Source organism: Hipposideros armiger, unplaced genomic scaffold (assembly GCF_001890085.2).
Source record: "Hipposideros armiger isolate ML-2016 unplaced genomic scaffold, ASM189008v1 scaffold_79, whole genome shotgun sequence".
NCBI classification, from domain to species: Eukaryota; Metazoa; Chordata; class Mammalia; order Chiroptera; family Hipposideridae; genus Hipposideros; species Hipposideros armiger.
The window spans coordinates 1,864,902-1,889,551 of record NW_017731429.1 but is presented as its reverse complement, the minus strand read 5'-3'; the positions used below and the strand labels follow the sequence as shown (position 1 = coordinate 1,889,551).

General features: G+C 38.3%; 1 protein-coding gene and 1 long non-coding RNA gene across 21 annotated transcripts in view; one reads left to right on the top strand and one right to left on the bottom strand.

The window, feature by feature from the left end:
- PICALM (phosphatidylinositol binding clathrin assembly protein) overlaps positions 1-19,774 on the bottom strand; it is a 97,754-nt gene extending 77,980 nt beyond the window's left edge. For 10 of the 20 annotated variants that reach the window (XM_019643489.1, XM_019643491.1, XM_019643496.1 and 7 more), the window contains exon 1: positions 19,331-19,773. In XM_019643489.1, the coding sequence (XP_019499034.1) occupies positions 19,331-19,460 (130 nt within the window). In that variant the 5' untranslated portion in view covers positions 19,461-19,773. Of the gene's footprint in view, positions 1-19,330 lie in introns of all 20 variants that reach the window. The other 10 variants (XM_019643478.1, XM_019643481.1, XM_019643479.1 and 7 more) reach the window with 4 other exon arrangements.
- Positions 18,235-23,296, top strand: LOC109383255 (uncharacterized). Its single transcript, XR_002124144.1, has 3 exons — positions 18,235-19,269; positions 20,551-20,700; positions 23,116-23,296. It is a non-coding gene; the product is annotated as an uncharacterized LOC109383255 (long non-coding RNA).
- The last annotated feature ends 1,354 nt before the right edge of the window (positions 23,297-24,650 follow it).

Below are 24,650 nucleotides of genomic sequence, written 5' to 3'. Positions count from 1 at the left end.
GGGGGGGGGGGGGGGTCAGAAAAAAGTGGAAAAAATTATTTCATTCCTACAGGGCCAGGAAATAGGATCAAAGCTTGAGAGGCTCCATGAGTACATATCTGAGTACTCTAAAGGAAAAAAAATTATCTGGAGAGGTTCAAAGAATTGCAGAGAAGTCTGGAGAAAAGTGTGTTATTAGTAAGTGGTGATCAAGTGTCCTGATTTTCCTGGAACAGTCCTGGTTTACACCTGTTGTCCCAGTGTCCCATTCAGACAGCATATCCTTTCACTCTCAAAAGTGACCCAGTTAGGAATAAAATATATGTCACCCTAGTTATAAGTGACCTAATAGAAGTCTACATGTAGCTAAGGAATTAATACACTACCGCCGTCCACTCCTGGTGGATTTGCATTTTTCTTTCTATGAGCACAATATTCTGGTTCTTCCACAGCCTTCCTAAAACACAAACATGCTTCCACCCTGTGAAAAATCAAGTAATCTCTTAACTTCAAGAAAACCTCTATGCAAATAATTCTCAAATTTGTTCTGTGAAAATCAATCTAAGGTCCTCTGCAGAGTTGGAGATATTAGAAATTTTCACCTCTATGTCCAAAAATATATCTCATGGTCAAAAAACAGGAACATAATCTCAACTCTCACCTGACCCATTTTTGTTTTAAGCAAGCAAGACTCATTCTTTATTTTGTTCAAATAAATCCAGGAATCTTCCGTTTTCTTTTATCTGCCACAATGTGTGGCATGGTTCCTTGAACATGTGCTGATATGATGGTATAAATATTTGTAGATTTATAAGTGAAACAAAAGCCTATTTCTCCACTCATAAAGTTCAGTGGGGAGAAGAAAAAGTAACATGCAAACAGTCCTCCCCATAGTTGGGTTAATGCTATTCTGTAATAGCCAAGTCCAAATCTAAAACATAGGAATCCAAAAGAGGTTTTATGGCTTCTCTTAATTTAAATTCTGCCTCGTCAGAGAGAAAAATGGATTGCAGTTAGCGTCTGCCAGAGTCTACCTCACCCAGAAAACACAAGTTTCATGTCCTCAATGTAATTTGGAACAGAATCTTTATATTCCATCTTCCCCCATCTTTGCAAACCTCAGTAACAACAAACAGAAATCCTTTTTATTCAACAATATTCACTGCATACTCTAATATTCCAAATAGGAGTTAGAAACGTACAATAGTAGACAAAGCTCCTGCCATCGCAAAGCTTATCTACTAGTGGGGAGAGACAATCTGTAAACAAATTAACAAAAATACATGTCAAAGCCAGCCAAGTGGCTCAGTTGGTTAAGAGCTCGCTCAAGAGTGCAAGCTCTGAGCAACAGGGTCGCCGGTTCGATTCCCAGCCTGAGCTGAGCTGCCAACAGGTGGCAGAATGGCTCAGGTTAAAAAAAAACAAAAAACACATGTCATATGGTGGGAAGTGCTAAGGATTCCTTAGCACTTAAGAAAGATGGGACATGTGTCTGGTGGAGGTTGCTATTTATACATGATAATAATGAGTCTGGGATAAATGGGACTTTTGAAAATTACAGTAACAATGGTAATGTGTCAACAGCAGCCTGGAGGCCTACGGAACTGACCAGATTGATCAACTAGCATCTTCCACAGGGTGGAGAAGGATGGAGGCATCTCATTCACTCTATATCACACGTCTGCTTCACCCTTGCCAAATCAGTCATGTTGAACAGGGATCTTAGTGACTCTGCAAAGCCTCTAGTTTTATGTACATAGTAAGTAGGCAGTGGGAACCTCATTTATTAATTCATATACTTCACAATTAAAGCAATCTGTTGGCCTTAAGTGAATCAAAATTACATCAACCATTTACTACAGTCCATTCAAGTGCTATACCTGTGGCAAGTAGGCATCAAAAGACCCCTCTAAGCCGCTGGGTAACATGTAATAGCCATTTCTGAAAAATCCTTCTTTGAACTGCTATAAATAGTAATGACAGACACAGCCAAAAATAGTAAACAACAAATAATAACTTATTTACATGGCTTTAAGTTTTAAAATAATGTTCTACAAATAGAAAACATGACCAATTATTAATACATTAATAAATCACCATAAAAATAAAGCCAAAGTATTTTTACTAATTATTTTAAACTTAAGCCTTTAAGTTTCTACAAAAAGGAATAACCACTAGGAGTATTTCAACAAAAAAAAATCTTCATCCTTGCATTTCTCATAACCATACAACTGTTATAAAATTCTATGACCCATGTTTGTCTGTTTCTTAGCATTAAAAAAAAACAACAAAAACCTGATAATTTCATCCTGACAAATACCTTTCTTAAAAAGCACAATATTATCTGACATTTTTTTAATCTGCTTTATTGAGCTGCCAAAATTAAAGTGAAGATGTTACTTTTTTAACTTAAAAATTCGATGTAAATTATGCCTCAACAATGTTAACTAAAGGAAAAAAACAACACTAGTTTGAATCTAAAAATCCAAGCTTTGTCCCATCAAAAAATGTTGATATGAAAGAAAAAACTTTTTTAAAAAGTTTTGAATGCATGAGTGTAGAGAATTTGGTAAATATTATTTGAATTCCAAAATAAAGTTATAATTTGATTCATTCGATTTAAAAGCCATCAACCAAGTATATTACAGAAAAAAATTAAGAATATTTAATATTTTGAAGATTCTTCTATTAAAAGGTGACATGATCACAACTTATTTTGCACACTGCACAATTACAGATTTATTTCCCCTAAATATAAGCTTTAAATATTTCTCAATACCAGGCATTTTGATAATAGACTTCTGCTGCTAGAATGTTTAACAACAATGAATTTAACATTTAATATACACAGTATGTAATATTCATACGTTTTTAAATGTAGTAGTTCTGTTTCCCTGTAGTAACTACAATAACAATAATAAAAGACTAAGAATAAAAAGTTGATTCTTTCACGCAAGTATCTACATTTAAGCAGATGCATAATGTCACATAATTTTTCAAAATCCATATTCTGTCTGTGGATGGATATCTGAAGAGTCCCTCAAATTTCTGAGAGAATTTATCTTTCTCTTGTTTATGAAAATGTTAATATAAATCTTAAATGGTCTAGACAAACAGCAAGGAAAAATTTAATCACCTTTCTCCCTTCATTCTAAAATACCAATCTTGCACCAATTTCCCTCTTTTGCTATGGTGACAAAGGCCCCCCAAAAAGCCTTCTATGAAACTAAAATGCTACTTACTACTTTGAATATTACTACTTTTCAAGTATGATCCCTCTTTAAACTGACAAATAGTGGCGAACATTAACTAGTTTCTACTTTCACTGCTATATTGGATACCTTCCAGAATGACTGGGATTGGAAGGAGGTGGGCAGAAAGAGTATCTGGGTTTTGTTCTTTCTATTCCTTTAAAATTTATTTCTTCTTAAACCTCTTCTCTTACGCACATTTGATAGTCTATCCTAAGTGCTTGCTATTCATTTGCAGTCTGTGCTTCAAACAGTAATGATGATGATGCTAATCTCACCATCACAAAAGTTTGCTCTAGTCCATGACTTCCATGCATGGCCCCATCCATTTCCACGTGCTAGGACTGTATTATAACAAACAGGATAAAGTGACATCAGAATGAGGAAAGGGTCTATATCGAATTCTAGATTCACCATTTACTTTTACGACTTCAGGCATGTTAATTAGCCAGTTTCAACTTCTCCATTTTAGAAATAGAAATAAATTTTCACAATATATTGTATTAGAGTACTTTGTAATCTTTAAAGCACCGTTACAAATATTAGATGGTGTTAGTTTTACTTAGTATATTTTATTGGTAAGTTTTTCTCTCATTTTAGTAAACTCTTTCTGCATCACTTTTCCAATACAGTATTATGAAACCACCTCAAACTCAATGACTTCTGCAAAACCTTCTTTAGAAGGTTTATAAACCCCAATTTTTTCAACTGGGAAGTTACCATAGTTACTTATACTTCATCTTAAAAGTGGCAAAATCTTTATACATGCAGTGTTTTTATACTTTACAAAGTTCTTTCATATCCTTAATCTTCTGATTATCACAACAGCCTTGTGACAAGCTCCATAGTAAAAATTTAAATTCCTATCTAAAGTATCACGAACTATTGTAGTAGCTGTACTGGAACTAGATTCTTTAAAACAGTGATCTTTCCACTAGAGGGAGGGATGAAGATACATATACGTATTTTCTCTCAATTCTCTCTGTCTCTTTATTCCAAGTGGTCTGAGTCTTGTCATCATCACCTTTTCTAATTATTCTAAAATTCACACATTCTTTTTTTAGCCTTCACAAATCTAAAACTTGGTACAGACACTAAACACTTCTTGTCTGGTATAGCATATTCTGCTCAACATAAAGCAGTTTTCCAGTCAGCTGCCCCAGAGATGTAATCATTCTATATAATAGCAGGAGAGGTAAACTACTGAGTCATCGGGAAAGTCATGACACATTTTTGCATTGGAAAACATAGAAAAATGTGTCATAACTTTCCTGATGACCCAATATATTTGAAAGGGCCTCAACAGCTACACTACCTTCTTGGTTGGTCACTGACTAAATTAGGAAAACATAACTGAAGAACAGCGTCAAAGAAAAAGCACTTCTAGGTTAAGTCTACAGGCCCAAAGATAGGAAGTAGCTTAAGCCTAAACTTCTTTCTCCCTTAGAAGGTTTCCATCTCCTGATAGGAAGAAATGGCTTTCTGCCATCACTCTTTTTCAGGTATCAAATTCATAATCCTAGCATGAACACTATGAACTTATCAAGTGAACCAACTAACTAAAGACCAAGATTATCTGGGTAGTTTCAATATAAAGATTAATTCTATCCAAGAATTTAAAAAACAAAAGACTGTTCACCATAGTTCACTAGCCCAGTATTTTAAACCCATTACCTTCATCAAAGATGTATTAAGTATTTACTAAGATACTATTATGCATCAGGCATTATATTCTGAATACTAGAGATACCAAGATGAATAAAGCAGAGTCCCTATTTTTAGGAGAGATAAACATGCACAGGATGCTATGAGTAGGAAAAAAAAGAAAGAAAATGCCTCTGCAGAGGGATAAGGGAGCAATTTAATTACAAATGCTACCCATGGCTTGCCAGGTATGGCTCAGTTGGCCAATTGGGGGAGGTGAGGATGGATGGAAAAAAGGGTCTGGCTGTCTTCCCTCACCAAACAAGGACTTCCAGAGCTGCTTCAGAAAAGTGTCAAGAAGGATTGGATAACAGTGTTCAAAGCAAGGGGAGTGTTTTGTGGGGGGTTAGTGGTAATGTGTCTTTTACTGTAATAATTTTTTTTTACTTTAAACATTCACTGCATTTTATGATCACAACTCGGATAATTGAAAATCAGTTTTAACTATGGTCCAACCTCATCTACAGTAGCCAAAAGCTACCTGAGATATACCTAAAGGTTATATGATTAATATCCATACTCTCTCCACAATCTAGCCCTGGACAATTGCTCCAACTGTATTTCTCCTTACACCCAACCTGTCCTTCCCCAATCACAAAGTGCCCTATTTACCCTCTAGTTAAACAGACTCCTTTGTTCCCTAAACACAGCTCCAGCCTTCCTTGCTACCTACCAATGTTTGCTCCTGCTCTTTCCTCCACCTGAAATGCCTACTGCTCCTCACCGCTTATCATTTTAGGCCCAGTTCTCCCCCTTGTCAAAAGCAGTATTTCTCTCTCCTCAGATTTTCAGTGAACTTATCTCACATTTGCTTGGTAATACAGCTACCTGTATATGTCATATTCCCAGTCATGACTGGGGACATGATCAGTCATGGGGACAAGATTTACTTTTAGATTTCTTAACATTCTCAGCACAGTAACTTGGCTATATAATAGACACTCAATATGTAATTGCTAATGAATATATTAATTTCCTCAAAACTAACATCTTGTTTGGTAGAGATCCAGCTTTAAGCTAAGAATGACTAATAATTATTATTTGCAGATAAATAGATGTTAATAGTTAAATCACATAAGTCAAACATATCCCCAAGAATCTTATTGATTTTATCAAATCTTTTCTAGTCAAACTGACCATCATCAGAAAAGATATAGTCTTGAAGTTCATTCATAAATTTGGAAGTCAAAAAAAGTCAATTTCCAGACAAGCCCATAAAAGCCATGAGATCAGTATACCCAATTTTATTTATTTAGCAACCCAAATCACCATGTATAACAATATTCAGAGGTCCAATTTCACTGCACATGGCAACAGGATTGTGTATTCCTTTCTTTCTATCCCTTTTAATAACTCTCCCACAAATTACCTGGGGAAAGGAAAGAGTATTTTCCTAGTTCCATAACACTGGCATATAAAGCTAGGAAAGCAGCTAATATACAGGAGGAAAGGGATTCTAAAATGAGGATTTGGGGAAGAGAGTTGAAGAGACCAGAGACTATCAAGAATAACTCCTGTCCCTACAAGACATTTAAGGGTTCCCCTCTCCAGCCTCATCTCTCCTTATTCCCATTAATACATTGCATTCCACCATATAGCACTATTTAAAGTTTTCCCCAAACACATAATAATGCTCTTTCTTGCCTCTATGTCACTGCCTGTGCTAACCTAAATATTTAAGAGGAACCCTTTTATCCATCTGGCAAACCACTATTCATCTTTAAAATTCCTGTTACCTCCTCTATGAAGCCATCACTAACGTACTTCAAAATTAATTATTCCAGTCCCTACTTTGACACTTTATGTAAAAAGTATTATGCATTTATCTCAATGTATTATAATTATTTGTTTAAACATTTTTACTAGATCTCATGTTCTTTCTAAGGTAAGGATCAAGTGTGATTCACCTTTACATTCTTTTCTAGACCTTGATCACTCTCCCTTTACACCCCACTTACTGCTTCTGACCAGGGATTTTGCCAGTACGGCTCAACAACGCAGTCTCAGGACTTTCTCCCCATACTCTTAACTCATAGAGCAAGCAAAAGATTTTAATACAGTTTCCTAGAGAAATTTACTAAAAGAACATGTAATAAAAAAATTATTTGTTCTTATAATTCTTTTTTCACTTAGGCCTTCTCCAAGAAAAATAGTCATATAAAATGATAAATGACTGAGTCTTTAAATACACAAATGAATTAAGATTTATATAATTTCATTTTCAAAAGAAAATTAATTTTTGATTTTCACAGGCAACTCAACACAGTCCTAAAACCAGGAGGGAAAGGGAACAGCTAAAGTAGGTAGTAGGAAGAAGCCAATCAAGGTCAATGCCCAGATCATACAGCCTATTACAGTCATATTCTTCGTTTCTGACTATCTTTATTTGTACTTTAAATGTTTTGCCAATGTCTTGAAACAAGCACTTAGCAAACTTAGGCCCTATAGCATTCTGCTATCAGTTACATTGCCGATAACACAAAGTCTAAAATCAAGGACTCAATGGAATTCACTTTTAACAACTATACACGCAACAAATCATGACAATAAGAGAAAGAAAAGCAGAAGAAAACCCAAGATTTGACTAGCTTAAACTCATTTGAAGTCAAATATACCAATAATAGGTAGGTCATAAAATAAATCATATTTTAGTGTGTCAAACTGCCCTAATTTTATATAATGTAATTCTGGAAGTTTATTTCCCAACTTCCATAAATCCTCACATTTTTAACCAATAAGGAATACAAATTTACTTGATCATAGAAACGGAAGACATTTAAACAAACGACCACTACTCACAGCAAAAACTACCACTCCTGCAGCAATCCTCCTCTTCCTTTATATGAAAAGTCCTGAAGCATTGTTTGATAACACATTAGACGCCACCCATGAAAATGTCATCCTCCTTCATTTTTTAGCATCTCTTTATTGCATACTTGCTATATGCTGTATTTAGCATAGTAAAGAAAACACACACGGACTCTCTATAAACAATTTAATTATAGAAGCTATAAAGAATTACAGCATATGAAAAGTATCATTATGAGGAAGTACAAGATATTATGGAAACACACACAATTCCGTGTGGACAAAAGTAACTGCTTACTGATACTCATGCAACTGTGTATTATCTCTTCACACTCAAAAGATTATATTGAGGGCCGGCCGAGTGGCGCGATGGTTAAGAACCGGCTTGGGACGCCAGAGGGCCCCAGTTCGGATCCCACATGAGGGCCAGTGACACTGCCCTCCACAGCTAAGATGCTGAACAACAGCTCAACCTGGAGCTGGGCTGCTGAGAGTCGCCGGCCGACGGCGTAGGCTGCAGCCCCTGTGGCAGTGGGTTGTTATGGGCTACCGTATGTAGCCAGCAGCCAGCGTGAACGGCCAGCAGCCGCAGTGAGTGGCCAGCAGCCGCAGTGAGTGGCCGTCCAGAAGCCAGCGACTGATCTGCCTTGCCCAGGAAGAGCGCAATGATGGTGCCAACTTGGGCCAGTGAAGCAACATCCTCCACAACAAGGCTGAAGAACAAAACGACAGCAACTTGCCTGTTCCCCATCCCCAATTCCCCAGCGCTGTTCCCATCCCCCCAATTCCCCAATAAAAATCTTAAAAAAAAAAAAAAAGATTATATTGAGAACCTTAAAAAATGTACTTTGGATTAGATTAAGTGGTCCATCCAGTTGAAAGAATGTTTGTTTGACTCAAATATATCCATTTACCAGTCAACAAACTACACGAAATACTGTATGTAGACTGCCGTCAAGAATTTTTTTTCCTCCTTCACTAATCTCTATTTCCACATTACACAAAGGTAGTAGAGTTGTACTCCATGTCAACTTCAAAAGAAGGAAAAAACCAAAATATCCTTAATTTTCCTTAATACCACCTTGCCTCATCACATTATATACAAAACTTAACTCAAAACTGACCAAACTTGAAAGAATTAAAACCTATAAAATTCTCAGTAGTAGTAGTTTAGGTGTAAATCTGTGTAACTGTGGATTACCAATGGTTTCTTAGATCATACCAAAAGCACAATCACAAAAAAACAAAAACAAACAAACAAACAAAAAACTGAACTTCAAAAGTAAGAACTTTTATCAAAGGTCACTATCAAAAAAGTGGCAAGACAAGCCACAGGATGAGAAAAAATATTTGTAAATCATATAAGGATCTAGTATCTGAAATGTATAAAGAACTTGTCTAGCATCCCAAATATACAAAACATCAAATTTAAATATGGGCAAAGAATCTGAATAGACATTTTAAAAAAGATATACAAGTGGTCAATAGGCATATAAAAGATGCTCAACATCGTTAGTCATTAGGGAAACAAAAACCAAAAACACAAGATACCACTTACAGGGATACACAAACCAAAAATGCAAGGTAATACCTAACACCCACAAGGATAGCTACAATAAAAATTTTTAATTAGGGCCGGCCGAGTAACGCATTGGTTAAGAATTGGCTTGGGACGCCAGCTCTGAGCAGCAGGGCCCCAGATCGGATCCCACATGAGCACCAGTGACACTGCACCCTCTACAGCTAAGATCGTGAACAACAGCTCAACCTGGAGCTGGGCTGCCAAGAGTCACCAGCGACGGCATAGGCTGCAGTGGCGCTGCAGTGGGCTGCCATAAGCTACCATGAGCAGCAGGCAGCTGGCACAAGCTGCCAAGAGCTGCCGTGAGCGGCTGTCCAATGGCCGGCGACCAATCTGCCTCACCTAGGAAGAACGCAATGATAATACCAACATGGGCCAGTGAAGTGACGTCCTCCACAACTAGACTGAAGAATAAAAGGACAGCAACTTGTCTGTTCCCCTTCCCCAATTCCAACGCTGTTCCTGTCTCCCAATTCCCCAATAAAATCTTTAAAAAAAAAAAAATTTTTTAATTTTTAAAAAACCTGAAAATAACAAGTGTTGGCAAAAATGAAGAAATTGGAACCTTCATACATTGCTATTGGCAATGTAAAATTGTGTAGTTGCTATGAAAAATAGTCTGGTAATTCCCCCCAAAGTTATACATATAATTACTGTATGATCCAGCAATTTTTCTACTAGGTATATACCCAAGAGAACTGAAAACACATGTTCACACAAACACTTGTACACAAATGTTCATAGCAGTATTATTCTTAGTGGATTTGAAGGAGTAAACAATGCAAATGTTCATCAATGGATGAATTGATAAACAAAATACGGTATATCCATACAAGGAAGTATTAGGTTATAAAAAAGAATGGGGCCGGCCAAGTGGCTCAGTTGGTTAAGAGTTGGCTTAAGAGCGCGAGCTCTGAGGAACAGGGCCGCCGGTTAGATTCCCACATGGGCCAGTGACGGTGCACCTGAGCTGAGCTGTCACTGAGCTGCCAACAGGTGGCAGGATGGCTCAGCTGGTGTAACAACAAGATTGCCTGTTCGATGGTGGGCTACACCCACCTGCAACTAAGACTGAACTCAGCACCTTGAGCTGAGCTGCCGCCTGGATGGCTCAGTGGATACAGCATGTGCTCTTAACAAGGCTGCTGGTTTGACTCCCACATGGGATGGTGGCTACACCCACCGCAACTAAGATTGAACACAGCTCCTTGAGCTTAGAGTCCACGAGCTGCCGACAGAAAGCCAGATGGTGACTGGCGCCCTCCACAACGAAGATTAAAGAACAACAACTTGGCTGGTCCCATTCCCCAATTCCCCAACACTGTTCCCCTCCCCGCAACCCCCCAATAAAAAAACCAAATGAAGTACTGTTACATAGTACAACATAGATGAACTTAAAAATATTATGCGAAGTGAAAGAAGCCAGGCATAAAAGGCAACATATATTGTATGATCCCATTTATATGAAATGTCCAGAATAGGAAAATCCATGTTATATAAATTGTATTTCAATTTAAAAATTGGAAGAAAAAACAACAAACTATCACTTTGCATCACAATCCCTTTTTTCACAATAGCTTTGGATTAAATGATAATATTTCAAAGCATTTAATGCCATGCATGAATTAAATTTCTGCAAACGACTGTTTCAAGTGTATCAAAAGAGTCTGCCAATCCTCTCCTCTATGTGAATACAACCTGTTATTTACTTTTGGGTATATATTTAAATTACAGTAAGATTTTTGCATATTACAAGTATCTAAAATATGGGGCATTTGTATTTCTTAAGTGTCTACAAAATAACTGTTACCAGCACATAGTTTTTAAACATACACACACACACCATGAGCCTTGTTTTCAGGGCTTACAGTCACATGAGACTACCTATATAATCAGCAGAAATATGTACATTAAAATACAGCAACTGAGCATACCTGATGAAGTCACTTGTAAAGTATACCTGCAATCTTTAGTGAGGGAAGAAGTTTGGAAAGTATTTCTAGCTTTCTCAACCACTGCCTGGAAGAAGTGTCCCTTGAGTAAAATTATGGCCCCTAGGGTAGTATCAAGTAGTAAGTTTATGATTATAAATACCAGCACAATCTCAGAAATCACTGCAGGAATTCCAGTTTTCACATAGAACTTTCAGCAATTCCCATTAGCCCCTGGAATCAACGGATGATCTAGATTTAGTGTTCTTACTATCATGACTATCACTACTGCCACTCCAACCCTTTCCTCATACCTTATAAGACTTCATTCTAAAAGCCATTTCTTTCCTCTTACATTGTCACTACTTCTTAAGTGTACTCTATCCCTCCTCATCACTAGTAAGTCTGCCATACAGTTATACTCTGGAGGCACGCTGCACATAGACTACAAGGTGATCCACACCTCCTGAATTTGTACAAGGAAGCTACTCTGATAAGCATCTCAAACCTATTTCTGGTCTCCTGTTTATTTCTTAAAATTAATTTCTACTTTCAAGAACATATTCTCAAAACATGCATTTTAATATAGTTTTCAAACTGAGCAGCTGCAACCAAAACCTTTTTTTCTGTAACAGTATTTTGGAAAACACCACATATAATGCCTCATGGGTTTCACAAAAAACATAGCAGCAACTTGTTATGTTTTTATCAATGCTACTGATTGACTACATATATAATTTTGTAACCAGGTAATTACCATTCATTGCAACTAATATAATCGGCATAAAAATACTATTAAGTGTCTACTAGAATAGATCTCTATGATGTGTCCAAAGTTGTTCATGGAAAAGTCTGAGTTGTGACGGAAATTGTGTGTAACAGTTCAATATTTACTGAGTACCCACAGGATCACTGATTAGTTATTTTGGGAAAAGATATAAAACAGTACAGAACAGTACCTGTTCTACAGAGAAAACATACAGAAACCCCAAATATATATAAAAACATGACATGATCTACAGTTAAACAAAATTATAACTTTAAATAGTGATAACAATGTTTGAATGAAAAGACCTTTGGGAGTTACTCAGTATAATGTCTTTATGAAAGAGGTTACTTTAAAGGTGAAATGTTAACAAAAGCAATTTAGTTTAAAAAAGGATGAATCTGTTTTGACAGAGATGAAAATATTTTGTGCCTAAGGAATGGTAGGTGCAAAAGCTAATAGTTTGGGGGTCAAGAACTTATTTTGGCACAATTGGAACCTAACCTGCTTGGCTGAAAAGTAATAGCTTAGATGCATTTTAAAAAAAAAGTGAGAAAAAATGGATCAAGTGTCCCAAATGATGATGAACTTTATTAAGGCCTTTAAGGGAAAAAAATAAGATATTACTGTTAGATTCTTTTTGCCTCCAGTAGTCCCCTTCCCAAGTCACACCACACATTCCTTCCAATCTACTTAATGTATGACATAATCAAAGGATTATGCCACATCTCCTGCTCAAAGTCCTCCAATGGTTGAGTTACTGTTACCCACCAAATCAAATCCAAAATTACTGTGAGAGTTTAAAGGACCTCTTAAATCTAGTTCCTCTCTCTGAGATCTTCTAATACACACTCTTCCTTTGAGTTGCATTTTTTAGTCTCAGAACCTTTACAATGTTAAAAACTGAGGACCCCAGAGAGCTTTTAGTTTTGATATTTACTATTAGAAATTAAAACTGTAGGGCCGGCCAAGTGGCGTGTTGGCTAGGAGTTGGCTTGGGACGCCAGCTCTGAGCAGCAGGGCCCCGGTTCGGATCCCACATGAGGGCCAGTGACACTGAGCCCTCTACAGCTAAGATGGTGAACAACAGCTCGACCTGGAGCTGGGCTGCTGTGAGTCGCCAGCGACTGCGTAGGCTGCAACAGAGCTGCAGTGGGCTGAAGTAAGCTACCATGAGTGGCCGGCAGCTGGCGTGAGCTGACAAGAGCCGCGTGAGTGGCTGTCCAGTGGTCGGCGAGTGACCGCCTCACCAGGAAGATCGCAATGATAATACCAACATGGGCCAGTGAAGCGACGTCCTCCACAGCTAGACTGAAGAACAAAGGGACAACAACTTGTCTGTTCCCCTTCCCTGATTCCCCAACGCTGTTCCCCTCCCCCAACTCCCCAATAAAATCTTTAAAAAAAAAAATTAAAACTTTAAATTTTTAATAATTTAAATTACTCTATTTTTTAAAAAAACTCATCATACGTTAACCTTTTCCATGAAAAATAACTATATTTTCCAAAACCAAAATTTAGAACAGCAGCATTGTTTTACATTTTTGCGAAACTCTTTACTATCTGGCCTAATATTGTAGAAAACAGTTGGATTCTCATATCTGCTACTTCATTCAATCTGTTACAATATCACACATCACCTAGCCTCTGGAAAACTCCACTGTATACTTGTGAAATAATGAAAATAGAAAAGGCAAATAATGTCTTAGCATACAAATATAGTTTTGACCTCACAAATATGCTGAGTCTTGGGGACTCCTAGGAGTCCCAGGACCATACTTTAAGAACCACTGCCATGAATAAATGAATACGGTTTCTTCATTTCCGGGAATAGAAAACCATTATGTAAAAAGTCACACTGAGATCAAGGCACAGACCTGATGCTAGACTACCTCAAATTAAATCCCAGTTCTCCTCTTTCTGGCTGTGTGACCTTAGGCAAATTACTGAGCTTCTCAGTACCTTAGTTCTCTCTTCATTAAAATTATTTCATAATAATAAAATTTCTCTCACAAAGTTGTTGAAAGAAATAAGTTAATAAATGTAAAGTGTGTAGTATGGTGAGTGCCCAGTACAAAATAAGCACAAATAAATATTTGTTAAATATAAAATCAATCTAGTTAGTACAAGCACAAAGAACATGCCTAGCTAGGAGTATTGCCACTACATTCAAATATAACTTAAGAAATCCTTAATATTCTGATTACCTGGCAAGTTACAACTACGAACATAATATTTAATACAAAGGTTTAGGTTCATCAAAATTCCCTTTTAAAAGAAAATTTCGTTTTAAAGGCAATTAGTAAACTCTAATTGCCCAGGAACCATATACACAATGGATATACAAAATTCTAAAAGGTCAACTCCAAATATTTCAATTCTCTAGAGAAATGTATAAAGCAGTTTAACTAGGAGCATACTGAGACTAAACACAAAGTAATGGAAATGCCACTTCAGCCACTAAAACAAACAGGAAGAGCAAATACTAAGCCCTTACTTTGAAAATCTAACCCTACTTCATGAGGCTCTAACCTCTTGCCAAGAAGCCTTTAAGTTTATTTTATTCTTTGATTTTAAGGGAGAAATCATGGATCTAAGCACTTTGGAACTGAAGGAAATTGAACAGAAGCGACCTTCTTTGCATTATGATGAACTTTCACATTAAATGTCTAAATGATCATCAGGGTCAAAATAAACAATTTTATTTAAATTAAAGCAATTCTGACAATTAAAATGGGTTATTTTTTAATAGCTAAAGTATTTTTAAAACATCTAATTGAATATTTCATACAAGCGATTCACAAATCAAATGAGAGAAAAAAAGGCCAAGTCATTTCATATGAAGTTTCACTTCTCACCTGGCACTTTAAATTAAATTCAAACACCTTTGAAAATTATTTGGATATATAAAATATATAGTAAACATAAAAAGCATTGTTGTAAGGATAAAAAATAAATGAGTAATGTCTAACAGTATTTAAAACAAGTGCACCAGCAAAGTCTTATTACTTTACAAAGCTATTTTAAAATTAATTTGCTAATTACAAATAAGGCAACTACAAAAATGGCTATATGTCAAGTTCTCTTCAGTTTCTCTTTTAAAATACATACTATTCAGAAACAATTAGATATACATACAAAGGAGAACAAAAACTTACATTTATGGAGTTCTACTATATGCACCTCAGGCATTTGACGTCATTTGATGTCAAATCTTACTATTACCACTTTAATGGCTCCACTACTATTTTTTGTATTTCAGAACTATTAAAGGCTAAATGACAGAATAGGTCAAGTAATGAAAATATAAATTATGTGGTTCATTCTTATGAGAAACAATAGTAAGCTTATACATTAACTACAAAACAACTGTCTCTGTAAAACAAGATCCATTTGGAAAGCCTCAGTTACTTTTCTAAACAAGAGACACCTTGGGACAGATCTACTTAATAGCTTCCTCACAAGCATCTTCATCTTCTTGCAAATCAAATCCCAGTTAACAGATATTTTCTTGACAATATGCAAACAAAGCACTCATTGGATGTTCTTAAGACATCAAAAATCAATACATTTGCTTAAAAGGGTAATTATTTCAAGTACATTTCAATATCTTATATATTTTTTCCAGTGTTTATACAAACCACTAACCCAAATACAAATTGCACCTTCTATATATTCAAAACATTCACGAATTCTTACTTTCAAAAAACTGTTTCCAAAATTAAAATTAGACAAGTCTAGATCCAGTACACAACACACAAATAACCATATTGTACCTATTATAGAAATATGCTTATAATAGATGCTTAATAAAAACATGATCTTGATTTTGTTGCAGAGAATGTAAGGCAGATGGTGGTTGGAATGAAGTGTCCCTGGAAATTAACCGGGATAAATATGGATAAAAAAGTGAAGCCATTATAGCCATTAACATAAATGTTACATTTCGTGAAACATGTAAATGTCCAAGGACAGTAAATTAAACAAGTATAGAATAAAGGAAATTATTCATATCAAAAAACAAGACTGACGATTGTGAGATCAGCTAAGAATTTTTTAAATTAAGAATTTATAAAATTAAAAATTGTTTTGTCTATACTTCAATCATTATGGAAGTTTTAAGCATTCTATATACCTTGGTTAAATGGACTTAGAAACTACTTTATAAACATATGGTTTGCCTCTCCTATAGTCATGAAAAAGGATTAAATTAGATAATGGTTAATAAGTACCTGGCAAACCGAAGTCCTTCAACTATATATTTGAACCCTTATGGGCTGCTATTCTACCTTGATTATGGACACAGAGGCCTGGAATAAGATGCAAATCGTGTTCATCTTTACAAATATGTTTCAAGTTTGACAACTCTTTTCACACTAGGGAAACTAGTTAATAGTTAACACTATTGTCCACTGACACCTAAAAGCAAAGCAAAAGATCTTTCTTAAACAAGTATAGGTATAATGTAGCATGAACTAAGCCATAATTCATGGATCATAATAATCACTCCTAACATGGAAAGACATTGGGGAAGTAGACAGAAATTACATCCACACTCTAAAAGCTTACAGGAAAAAAAAAAAAGTCCTATGCACATTTTTTTTAAATACTAACATTTAAAAAATGAAATTGTTTTCATTAAGTTCAACTAAGGCAATAGTTTTGGGAGACATTAAAAGGCTCCAAAGTACTAAGCCTTCACTAGAAAGAAAATTTTCTGAAAGAGGAAAATTTATCTCTACATTAAAGCCTAAAATTCATGGTGTCAAGACACAAACTGTCTGTGAAAGTCTTTTCAACTTCCTCAAAGTATGTTGAAGTATGTATGGAAGGAAGGTGTTTAGAAAAGTTGCTCATTGGTCAGACTGTACTTAAATTTATTTCATTAAGGAGAACTGGTTACAAGTTCACTGTAATATAGGGAAAATAGTATCACTGTATTTTAAAAACATCACTGAAAATAGAGTAGTGGCTCCTTATTTACACGGATTTTTTTAAATCAAACATTACCAGGAATATTCAAGTTCTAAACAAGTGGGATCTTATAAATATATCAGTGATAGAGAAAAAGAACTACAAATGTGAGAGTGCCCTCCAAACCTAACCTCAGTTAGCATCTGCAGTAGCTTCTATTACAAGAGAAAAGGTTAACATTTATAAAACCCCAAGTAAATATCACCATCCTAATGTTACCTAGCCTATTTTCTGATCTTTTTGGCAAGGAGTTAAAAGAACTGCTACATTTGAAGTAAGACAAAAGCTTTAAAAGCTATACCTATTCTTGCTATAATTTATCATTTTGAAGTGAAGGAAGAGAACAGTTCATAATCACACGTAGTTTCTTCACCTACTCTCATCATCAAAAAGAAAAATATAAATCAAGAAAAGAATTAACACAGTGTTTGGGCAAGCTGTAAGACTGGGTAGAGCAAACCAAGCAGTCATTTGAAGAGAAATGAACAGTAGAAATGTCTACTCCAAATATCAGATAATATATATATATATATATATATATATCACTTATAGTTTTACAATTCATTTTAAAGTTTTCCGTTTATAAAAATGTCACCATTAACATGTATTCTGCATTCTCTAAACATGACTCGCACATCAGAGAGAAGAACCAAGCAGTAATGATATATATATCTATATATATATATATATAGATATATATATATAGTGTTTTACAGAGAAGGAACTAGTCACAAAGAATAATGGGTTTGTCTGTAGCAATACCTTGTTCTAACAGCACTTTATAAGCAAAGCATCTTGGGAGAATTCACATTTTGTACTTTTTTTTTTTAAAGTTCAAGCCTTACAGCCAAAATTCAAATGAAAAATCAAAACAGGACTCCTGTCAGTGAATTCCCTTTCAGGACACCCTCACTCCTGCTTCCGTCAGTAAAGCAAAGTAACTTTCCGGTAGGATGAAGTCAGTCAGGCTAATGTGTCCAGTAGCCATTTAAAAAAGGAAATTATTGTGCCTATTTCCATATTTTTCACTGAAAAGTTTCGGGTCCAAGCTCCAGTGAGCCAAAGCATGAGTAACCCACTGAGCTTTGTACCCTGAGGTATAGGAGTGGAAAGGAAAAGGAGGATATTACAGGTGGCTTCCAGGTTTGGAAAAAGTTGGGAGGAGTTAGGTCTAGTGAATGTGCATAGTGAATGGAGTAATAATATCACGCTGTATAAGACAAGCTTAGTCCCCCAAAAGACAGCCAGCATAAAATTAAAAGAGTCCAACTTCAAGCATCATCAAACGTGGTTTTCACCAGTTTTTAAAGAGATGTGTGTTGTCTGTAGGTTTGATTATTACTCCATTTTCAATTCCAATAGTCTACACTTCACTAAGCTTCTAAATTCAAACCGCCAAGGTTAACAGTTACAGGAAACGATCCCAGTATCAGCAAACCCTTTCCCATATCCCCATTAGAAACAAACCAACAAACAAAAAAGGCGGGGGGACAAGGGGATAGTCACAACCTACCCCAGGCAAAAGCATGAAAATACAGTGACTAAATTCCACCAGCAGCAATTAAAAATCGCAACTTTCTACAAAGCTTCCCCTACACCAAACGGAATCCCTTTACTTCCACTCCCACGAATCAAGTAATCCGGGATAACAGTCGGATACTGAAATATGGTATTTAAAATAAAAGAAGGCGAAGGCATTTCACTGAAGCCCCAGAGGCCAAGGAAAGTAACCCAAATGGGGGTTCGTAAAGGTGGAAGAGAAACTCAGGCAGGGAAGGGACAGCAGAAGAGGCCAGGGGAGCAAAGGAAGTGGTAATCACTTCAAGGGAGGCAGTCCTCCGTCAGGGCTGCGGAGAAACAGGGATCCGGGTCCACGCCACCGGGCGTTTACGGAAACCCGAAGGCGGCTGATGGGAAACAATGGGGCGGCGAGATCGGGAGCCAGCCGGGAGGCGCTCAGGAGAAGGCGGCTAGGCAGCCAGGGACGGGTGTGATGGCAGAGCAGAAGGCTGCAGCGGATGGAGGCGGCAGGGAGGAGAGAGGCTCGTTGGGGAGGCAAGCTGGTCGGGTGTGATGGGGTGCCGCGGCGCACCGGTCAGGGAAGCGAGGGTCCCCTAGGACCCCGAGGGGAGTGGCTTGTCAGGGACCTTCAGACGGGGGAACGGGAGCCGGGAAGGCAGGTGTGAGGGAAGCCAACGGAACACGGCTCGCACGAGCTCCCAGGACCCGCCGAGCCAGACAAGCCGCAGGGAGGGCACAGGCAGCTCACGGGGGGTAAGGAGAGAGACGAGGAGAAAGACGCGAGCCGCGGGGGGCAGCGGGGGGCTTCACTCACAGTCCAGGTGCTTTTTCTTGGGCCCCATGATCTCGTGGGTCGTGGCCTTGCATACTGTCTTGGATACCGCGGAGCCGGTGACACTGTGCTGGGCGGCGGTGATTCGGTCCGTCAAGCTCTGGCCGGACATCTCTGCGGCTCCTCCGCCACCCCTTCCGTTCCACAGCCGGCGGGGACTGGGACCCCCAAAAGCCGGAGGACCCCCACCCCCCACCGCACCCCCTACCCCCACCGGCTCCCTCTCCGCCTGCCGGCCTGGGGCGGGGCTCAGGGCCGCGCGCTGCCACCCGGCCCGGAAAGAACCGGCTCCTGTCACCCGCGGGGTCAGGCACGGTGTCGGGCGCTCCCCTGCCCCCGCCTCAGTTCAGCCCACCCCTTCCCCGGTCAGCTGGAGCCCGGCAGGGTAAGAGGGACAGGCAGCTGCAGGAAAATGGCGGCGCCAGGCTCCTCCTCGGAGCTTTCCGGGCTGCCCCGGGTCACGTGACTCGAGCGCCGCCCCTCCTCCCTCTCCCGCCCCTTTTCCCTGCCCTTTCCTTTCGACGCCCGCCCTCCCTCTCTCCGGGAGGGAAGAGCTGGGCGGCGCCCTCGCGTTACGTGGTGGAACCCGCCCGGCGGGCGCAACAGGAGGCCTGCCGAAGGCGGGGGAGAGGGCGGGGGGGAGTGAGCGGCCGGCCGCGTCACGTGACGCTCCTTGCCAACAGGTCGCCGGAGGCTGAGCAAGCAGGGGTCACAGAGAGGGGCGGGGGACGGGCGAGGAGTCCGGCGCGCTGGCGGCGGTGCGGGGAATGGTGTCCCGCCTTTCCCGTCTCCCACCCCGCTCCAAGGTTGTCCCAGTGCGTATGGTTGAAACCAAAGGCTTGACAAAGAGGCGCAGCTGCCTTTACAGCTCCCCTTGAGGAAGGAGGTGTCAGAGCTCCGGCTCCACGGGCTTTCATAGCTGAATCAAGAATGTGTTTAGGGACGCCCCCAAGGCCATCCTCCTGGCATTAAGGAAAAGGAAATGGCTTCACAAGGCCCATTTTCTAAGCCAGCCAGCAGGCCTCTCCCCATTGTGTAACTGTAGAAGCTCTCCCTGCCTGCTTACCCCAGAAGGGTTGGGTGGTTTTTTTCCCCTTTTCTTGGGAGGCTTGGAAATGTCACCTGTTTTTGTTACTCTGAAAACTGCACACGCTGCTGCCAGCCTAAATTTAGATACTAACCAGCCCGTATTCTTTCTCCAGGGCGTCAAACAAGACAGGAAACACATAGTTTCACTGGAATTTGAAAAAGGAAGTGTTAGGATGATGTCAACCACAGAGGAGCTTGAACCCTATAAGGCTGGCTGGTGTGGGGATTAAAGGTCCACACCATAGAAGGAAGTGAGAAGAGTGGTAAATGGAGAAGTCTCATTCAAAAAACTGAAACATCACCACCGGCCATATCCCCTGGTTCAGTCTTTCTTCCCTTTACTCTTGCATAAATCATATTTTCAGGGAAAGAAGACATTGAGACTACCCTGTAGGCATTTTAGATGAATTAGTATGTCCTGTGAATCTGTTCTATGAGATCCAGATCTATTAACAAAGCCTTTTAAAATGTTATTAGGGCCCCACGTTTAACCCAGATTTGGGGATAAGTTTAAAAATCTCTCTGAATGTGAAATTGCCGTGATAGTCCTATGAAGTCTTTCTAGTTTCAAATGAAATGCTAACATACTCAAAGTCTGTGTACACCATCTGCCAGCCAAATCTAAAATGCTGTGCTTCAGTCTGGTGACTCTCAAAAGATGCAAAGCTAATAGATAGTTAACAGTTTATGTATCATATCATGAATTTTGTAGTCTCCTCCCATTCCCTCTCCCCTCCCCCTTTTTTTCACTATGGCTGGTGAAATTCTGCAACACCACCCTTTTGCCAAGAACATACAGTTCTTAAACCAGCAGGCTTCATCTTTGTCAAGCCAGCCCCAAATTTCACAAAACTGTAATGACTTCCTTCAGTGCATCTGCAGTCCATCTGCGGTTTGGTGTCCAGTTTGCTGCCCTGTTCCCATCAGGCAGTGGAATTAACTCGATTCTCAAGACATGTCAGTCATCCTTGCTACCCTTCTATGGATTCTGCTGAATAAGTTACAATTGGCCTGAGCCTCTGCACTGGTAAACCCCCTGATGGGGTCCACACGAGTATGGCATTTAGCTATCAATTGCTAAATATTTCATTCTTAGGGAAAATTCTGGTTGAATGAATGAATGAGAACATTTTGAAGTCACACATTTGGCAACTCCACTCCAAACTCCTCATTTGATAAAATCTGTACTTTTTCACCCATTATGTCCGTCCCATAATTATCTGTCTGGAGCATCATCTGTATTTCAGTACTTTATTAATTCATTCACTATTTCAAAAAATATGTATTGAACACCTACTACGTGTCAGGCACTGTTCTAGGTGCTGAATGCTGGTCTAACCATGAACCCATCTGTGCTTTGGGAACTAATCAGCTCTTAACTTTGATCACCAACTTGAAGCCTATTTTTTTTTTCATTACAAATGAACAGAACCAAAAACAGAAGTAAGGAAAACTTGAATAGCACATATTTCCCATGTTCCTCAAATTAAAAAGTAGGTGCCCCAAATTAAAATAGAGAGGTGTAGGGTTTATGGGGAGGGAGCAACAGATTTTTTGAATGCCTTCTGTGTGCTAGGAACACTACATACATAAAGTTTTTTATTTCATTCTCACTACTAGAGCTCAAAAAGTATTGCACCTATTTAATACAAGGAAAAAAATAAGTCTTGGACATTAAATCTTAAAAATCCCAGAATCCCACAGATATTAAAGTGGCAGAAACAAGGTTTAAAAACTCATTGTCTTTCTGTTACTTTATCTAGACCCTTTAGGCAACACTTAAAGCAACTGCCAATATAGGTTAAATTCATTCAACAAATACTTCTTGCCTGTATACTCTATGCTAGGCATCGCTAGATGCTAAAATAATGTGTGAGACAAACATGGTCTCTGTTCTCCAAGTTCTCACAATATTTTAATTGGCAACGGAGAAGAAACTATGCTGCACCTGAAGAAACTTGATGATGTCTGTGACTTAAAAGAAAGTAAAGAGAAAAAGAATATAAGAGGATTGACCAGAATTTTTACTCCTTATTACTTCACTTAAGCCCTTTCCCAAATCCAATGAGCCTATAGTTCCTTATTCCCACTCTTAGACACTGGGGTTATCTAAATTATAAACTTTTGACATTCTGTTAGCTAAGTTAATATGAACACCTGGCAGCCCCTTCCTCCCTGACATTTCTAAGTTTATACTTCTCGATGCTGTCAAATCAGTTAAAGATCACAATCTTATATAACCTTACAAAAAAGTAAAGACATTTCTTTGAATGTAGCTGAGTTCGCTTGCTGGAACCTCAAAGCAAGTACTCCACTTCCAACGGTGGGATCCTTATTCAGGCCCTCAGCATACATACTTGTGATAATAATAACAACTGTAACTTTTTTGACTACTTACTCTGTGCTACACATTACATGCACTATCTCAGTTAAACCCTAAAACTACTTCATGACCTTAAGTAACAGAGGCAGCTTTGTATTCACCAAACTGTTTCCTTTACTCTTGAGCACACAGACTGTATTTCCTAGCCTCCTTTGTAGTTAATTGTGGTCATGTGACTGACTTCTGTCCAATAGTATGTGGACAGAAATTATGAAAGTCATTTAAAGCTTGGCTCACAGAACCACTAAAAACTCCTACACATGCTCCACATTTTCTTTTTTTTCTATCTACACAGTGGATAAAGACTTCAGAGAATTTACAGGAGGTCAAAACCATACAACGGAAGAGCCCTGGGGCCCCAAATTAATCCTTGGAGGAATGCTGCCCAGGAGAACTGCATGACCAGGGAAACCTGTGTTGACTTTGACTTGTTTTATTAAATTATGCCTCTGAAATTAGCTGGCCTGCCTAATACACTTCTGTTCTTGCCATGGTACTGATGAACAAATTGAGTCTCAGGTAAAATTAAGTGACTTACTTAAATTTATTAGGTGGGGTAGCTAAGATTAGATCTCGGGTCTGTCTCACATTAGAGCCTGGGCAACTCACTGCTTGAGTGTCTTATGAAACTAATTCACGTGCTTCTAAATTTTCATAAACTTCCATATGACCTTTAATACACACTGCTTCCCCTAGCATGCTGAAAAGACAATAATCAGGGTAACCTCCAGGTTCTCTCACATATATAAGGCCCTCTGACTATCTTGAACTCACTTCTGTCACACTTGCCTTTCTTTCAGCTATATTAATTTTACAATTGCAATATGACTTACAATGTATTTGTACCTGTTATACCTGTTGAAAGATGATATGTAGACTAGTTGTTCAATATAATCCTTCCCTTAAAAGGGAAGATCAACCAAATCTTGACCCTACATCATCATAAAAAAAAACCTCCAATTATGAAGCAGAATAAATACCTGAGCCATTAAGGTATTTGGGGTCCATTCTTTTCTGTAACTATAGAGGCTGAATGAATTAAATCAAGTACTAGAACATGCAGCATTGAACTAAAATAAGGTCAGAGTGTTAATGTTAATGTTGAAATTGAGATATTAAGTTTTGACCAGTAAGTGTCAGGAAAATGAAGGAGATTTATTAATTAATTCGAGGCGATGGGAGGAGCACCAGATTTGGAGCCAGATACACTTAAGTTCAAAACTGCGTGCAGGTTATTCGGTTTTCTCATGTATGAAACAGGGATAATATCTTACAGATTTGTTGTCAGGATTAAAATAATATACATGAAAAACTAGTACGATACCTAACACAGAGTTATCACTCAATAAATAAAATCAATCAACATTTACTCAGAATTTTTACTATGGGCAAAACACTTTGATAGATTCTCACAATACAGAGATCATTTAGACAAAATATTAACACAATATATTAAGTAATACGATTGAGATATGCATAGAGTACTATAAAAATGGAGAAAAAGGACATCTTGTTCTTCCTGAAGGAATCAATGAAGGTTTCTCCGGTAGTGACACGTAAGCTGAATCTTGAAGGATGATGAGGAATTGTGAGGGAATCAGGGAGAAATTATTCCATGCAGATGAAAACCACATATACAAAAAAAGGAACCATTTGAGGACTGCAGATAGATTTTATATGGCTCACACAGAGTGTGTGTGAGGTTTTCATGTATTCATTCAATCAGCAAGTAGTTATTGAGGACCTATATATGCCGGATAGTGTCCTAGGTCCTGAAAATTATCAGTCAACAAAATGGAAAAGTTTTCTGCCATCTTGAATGGTGCGTGT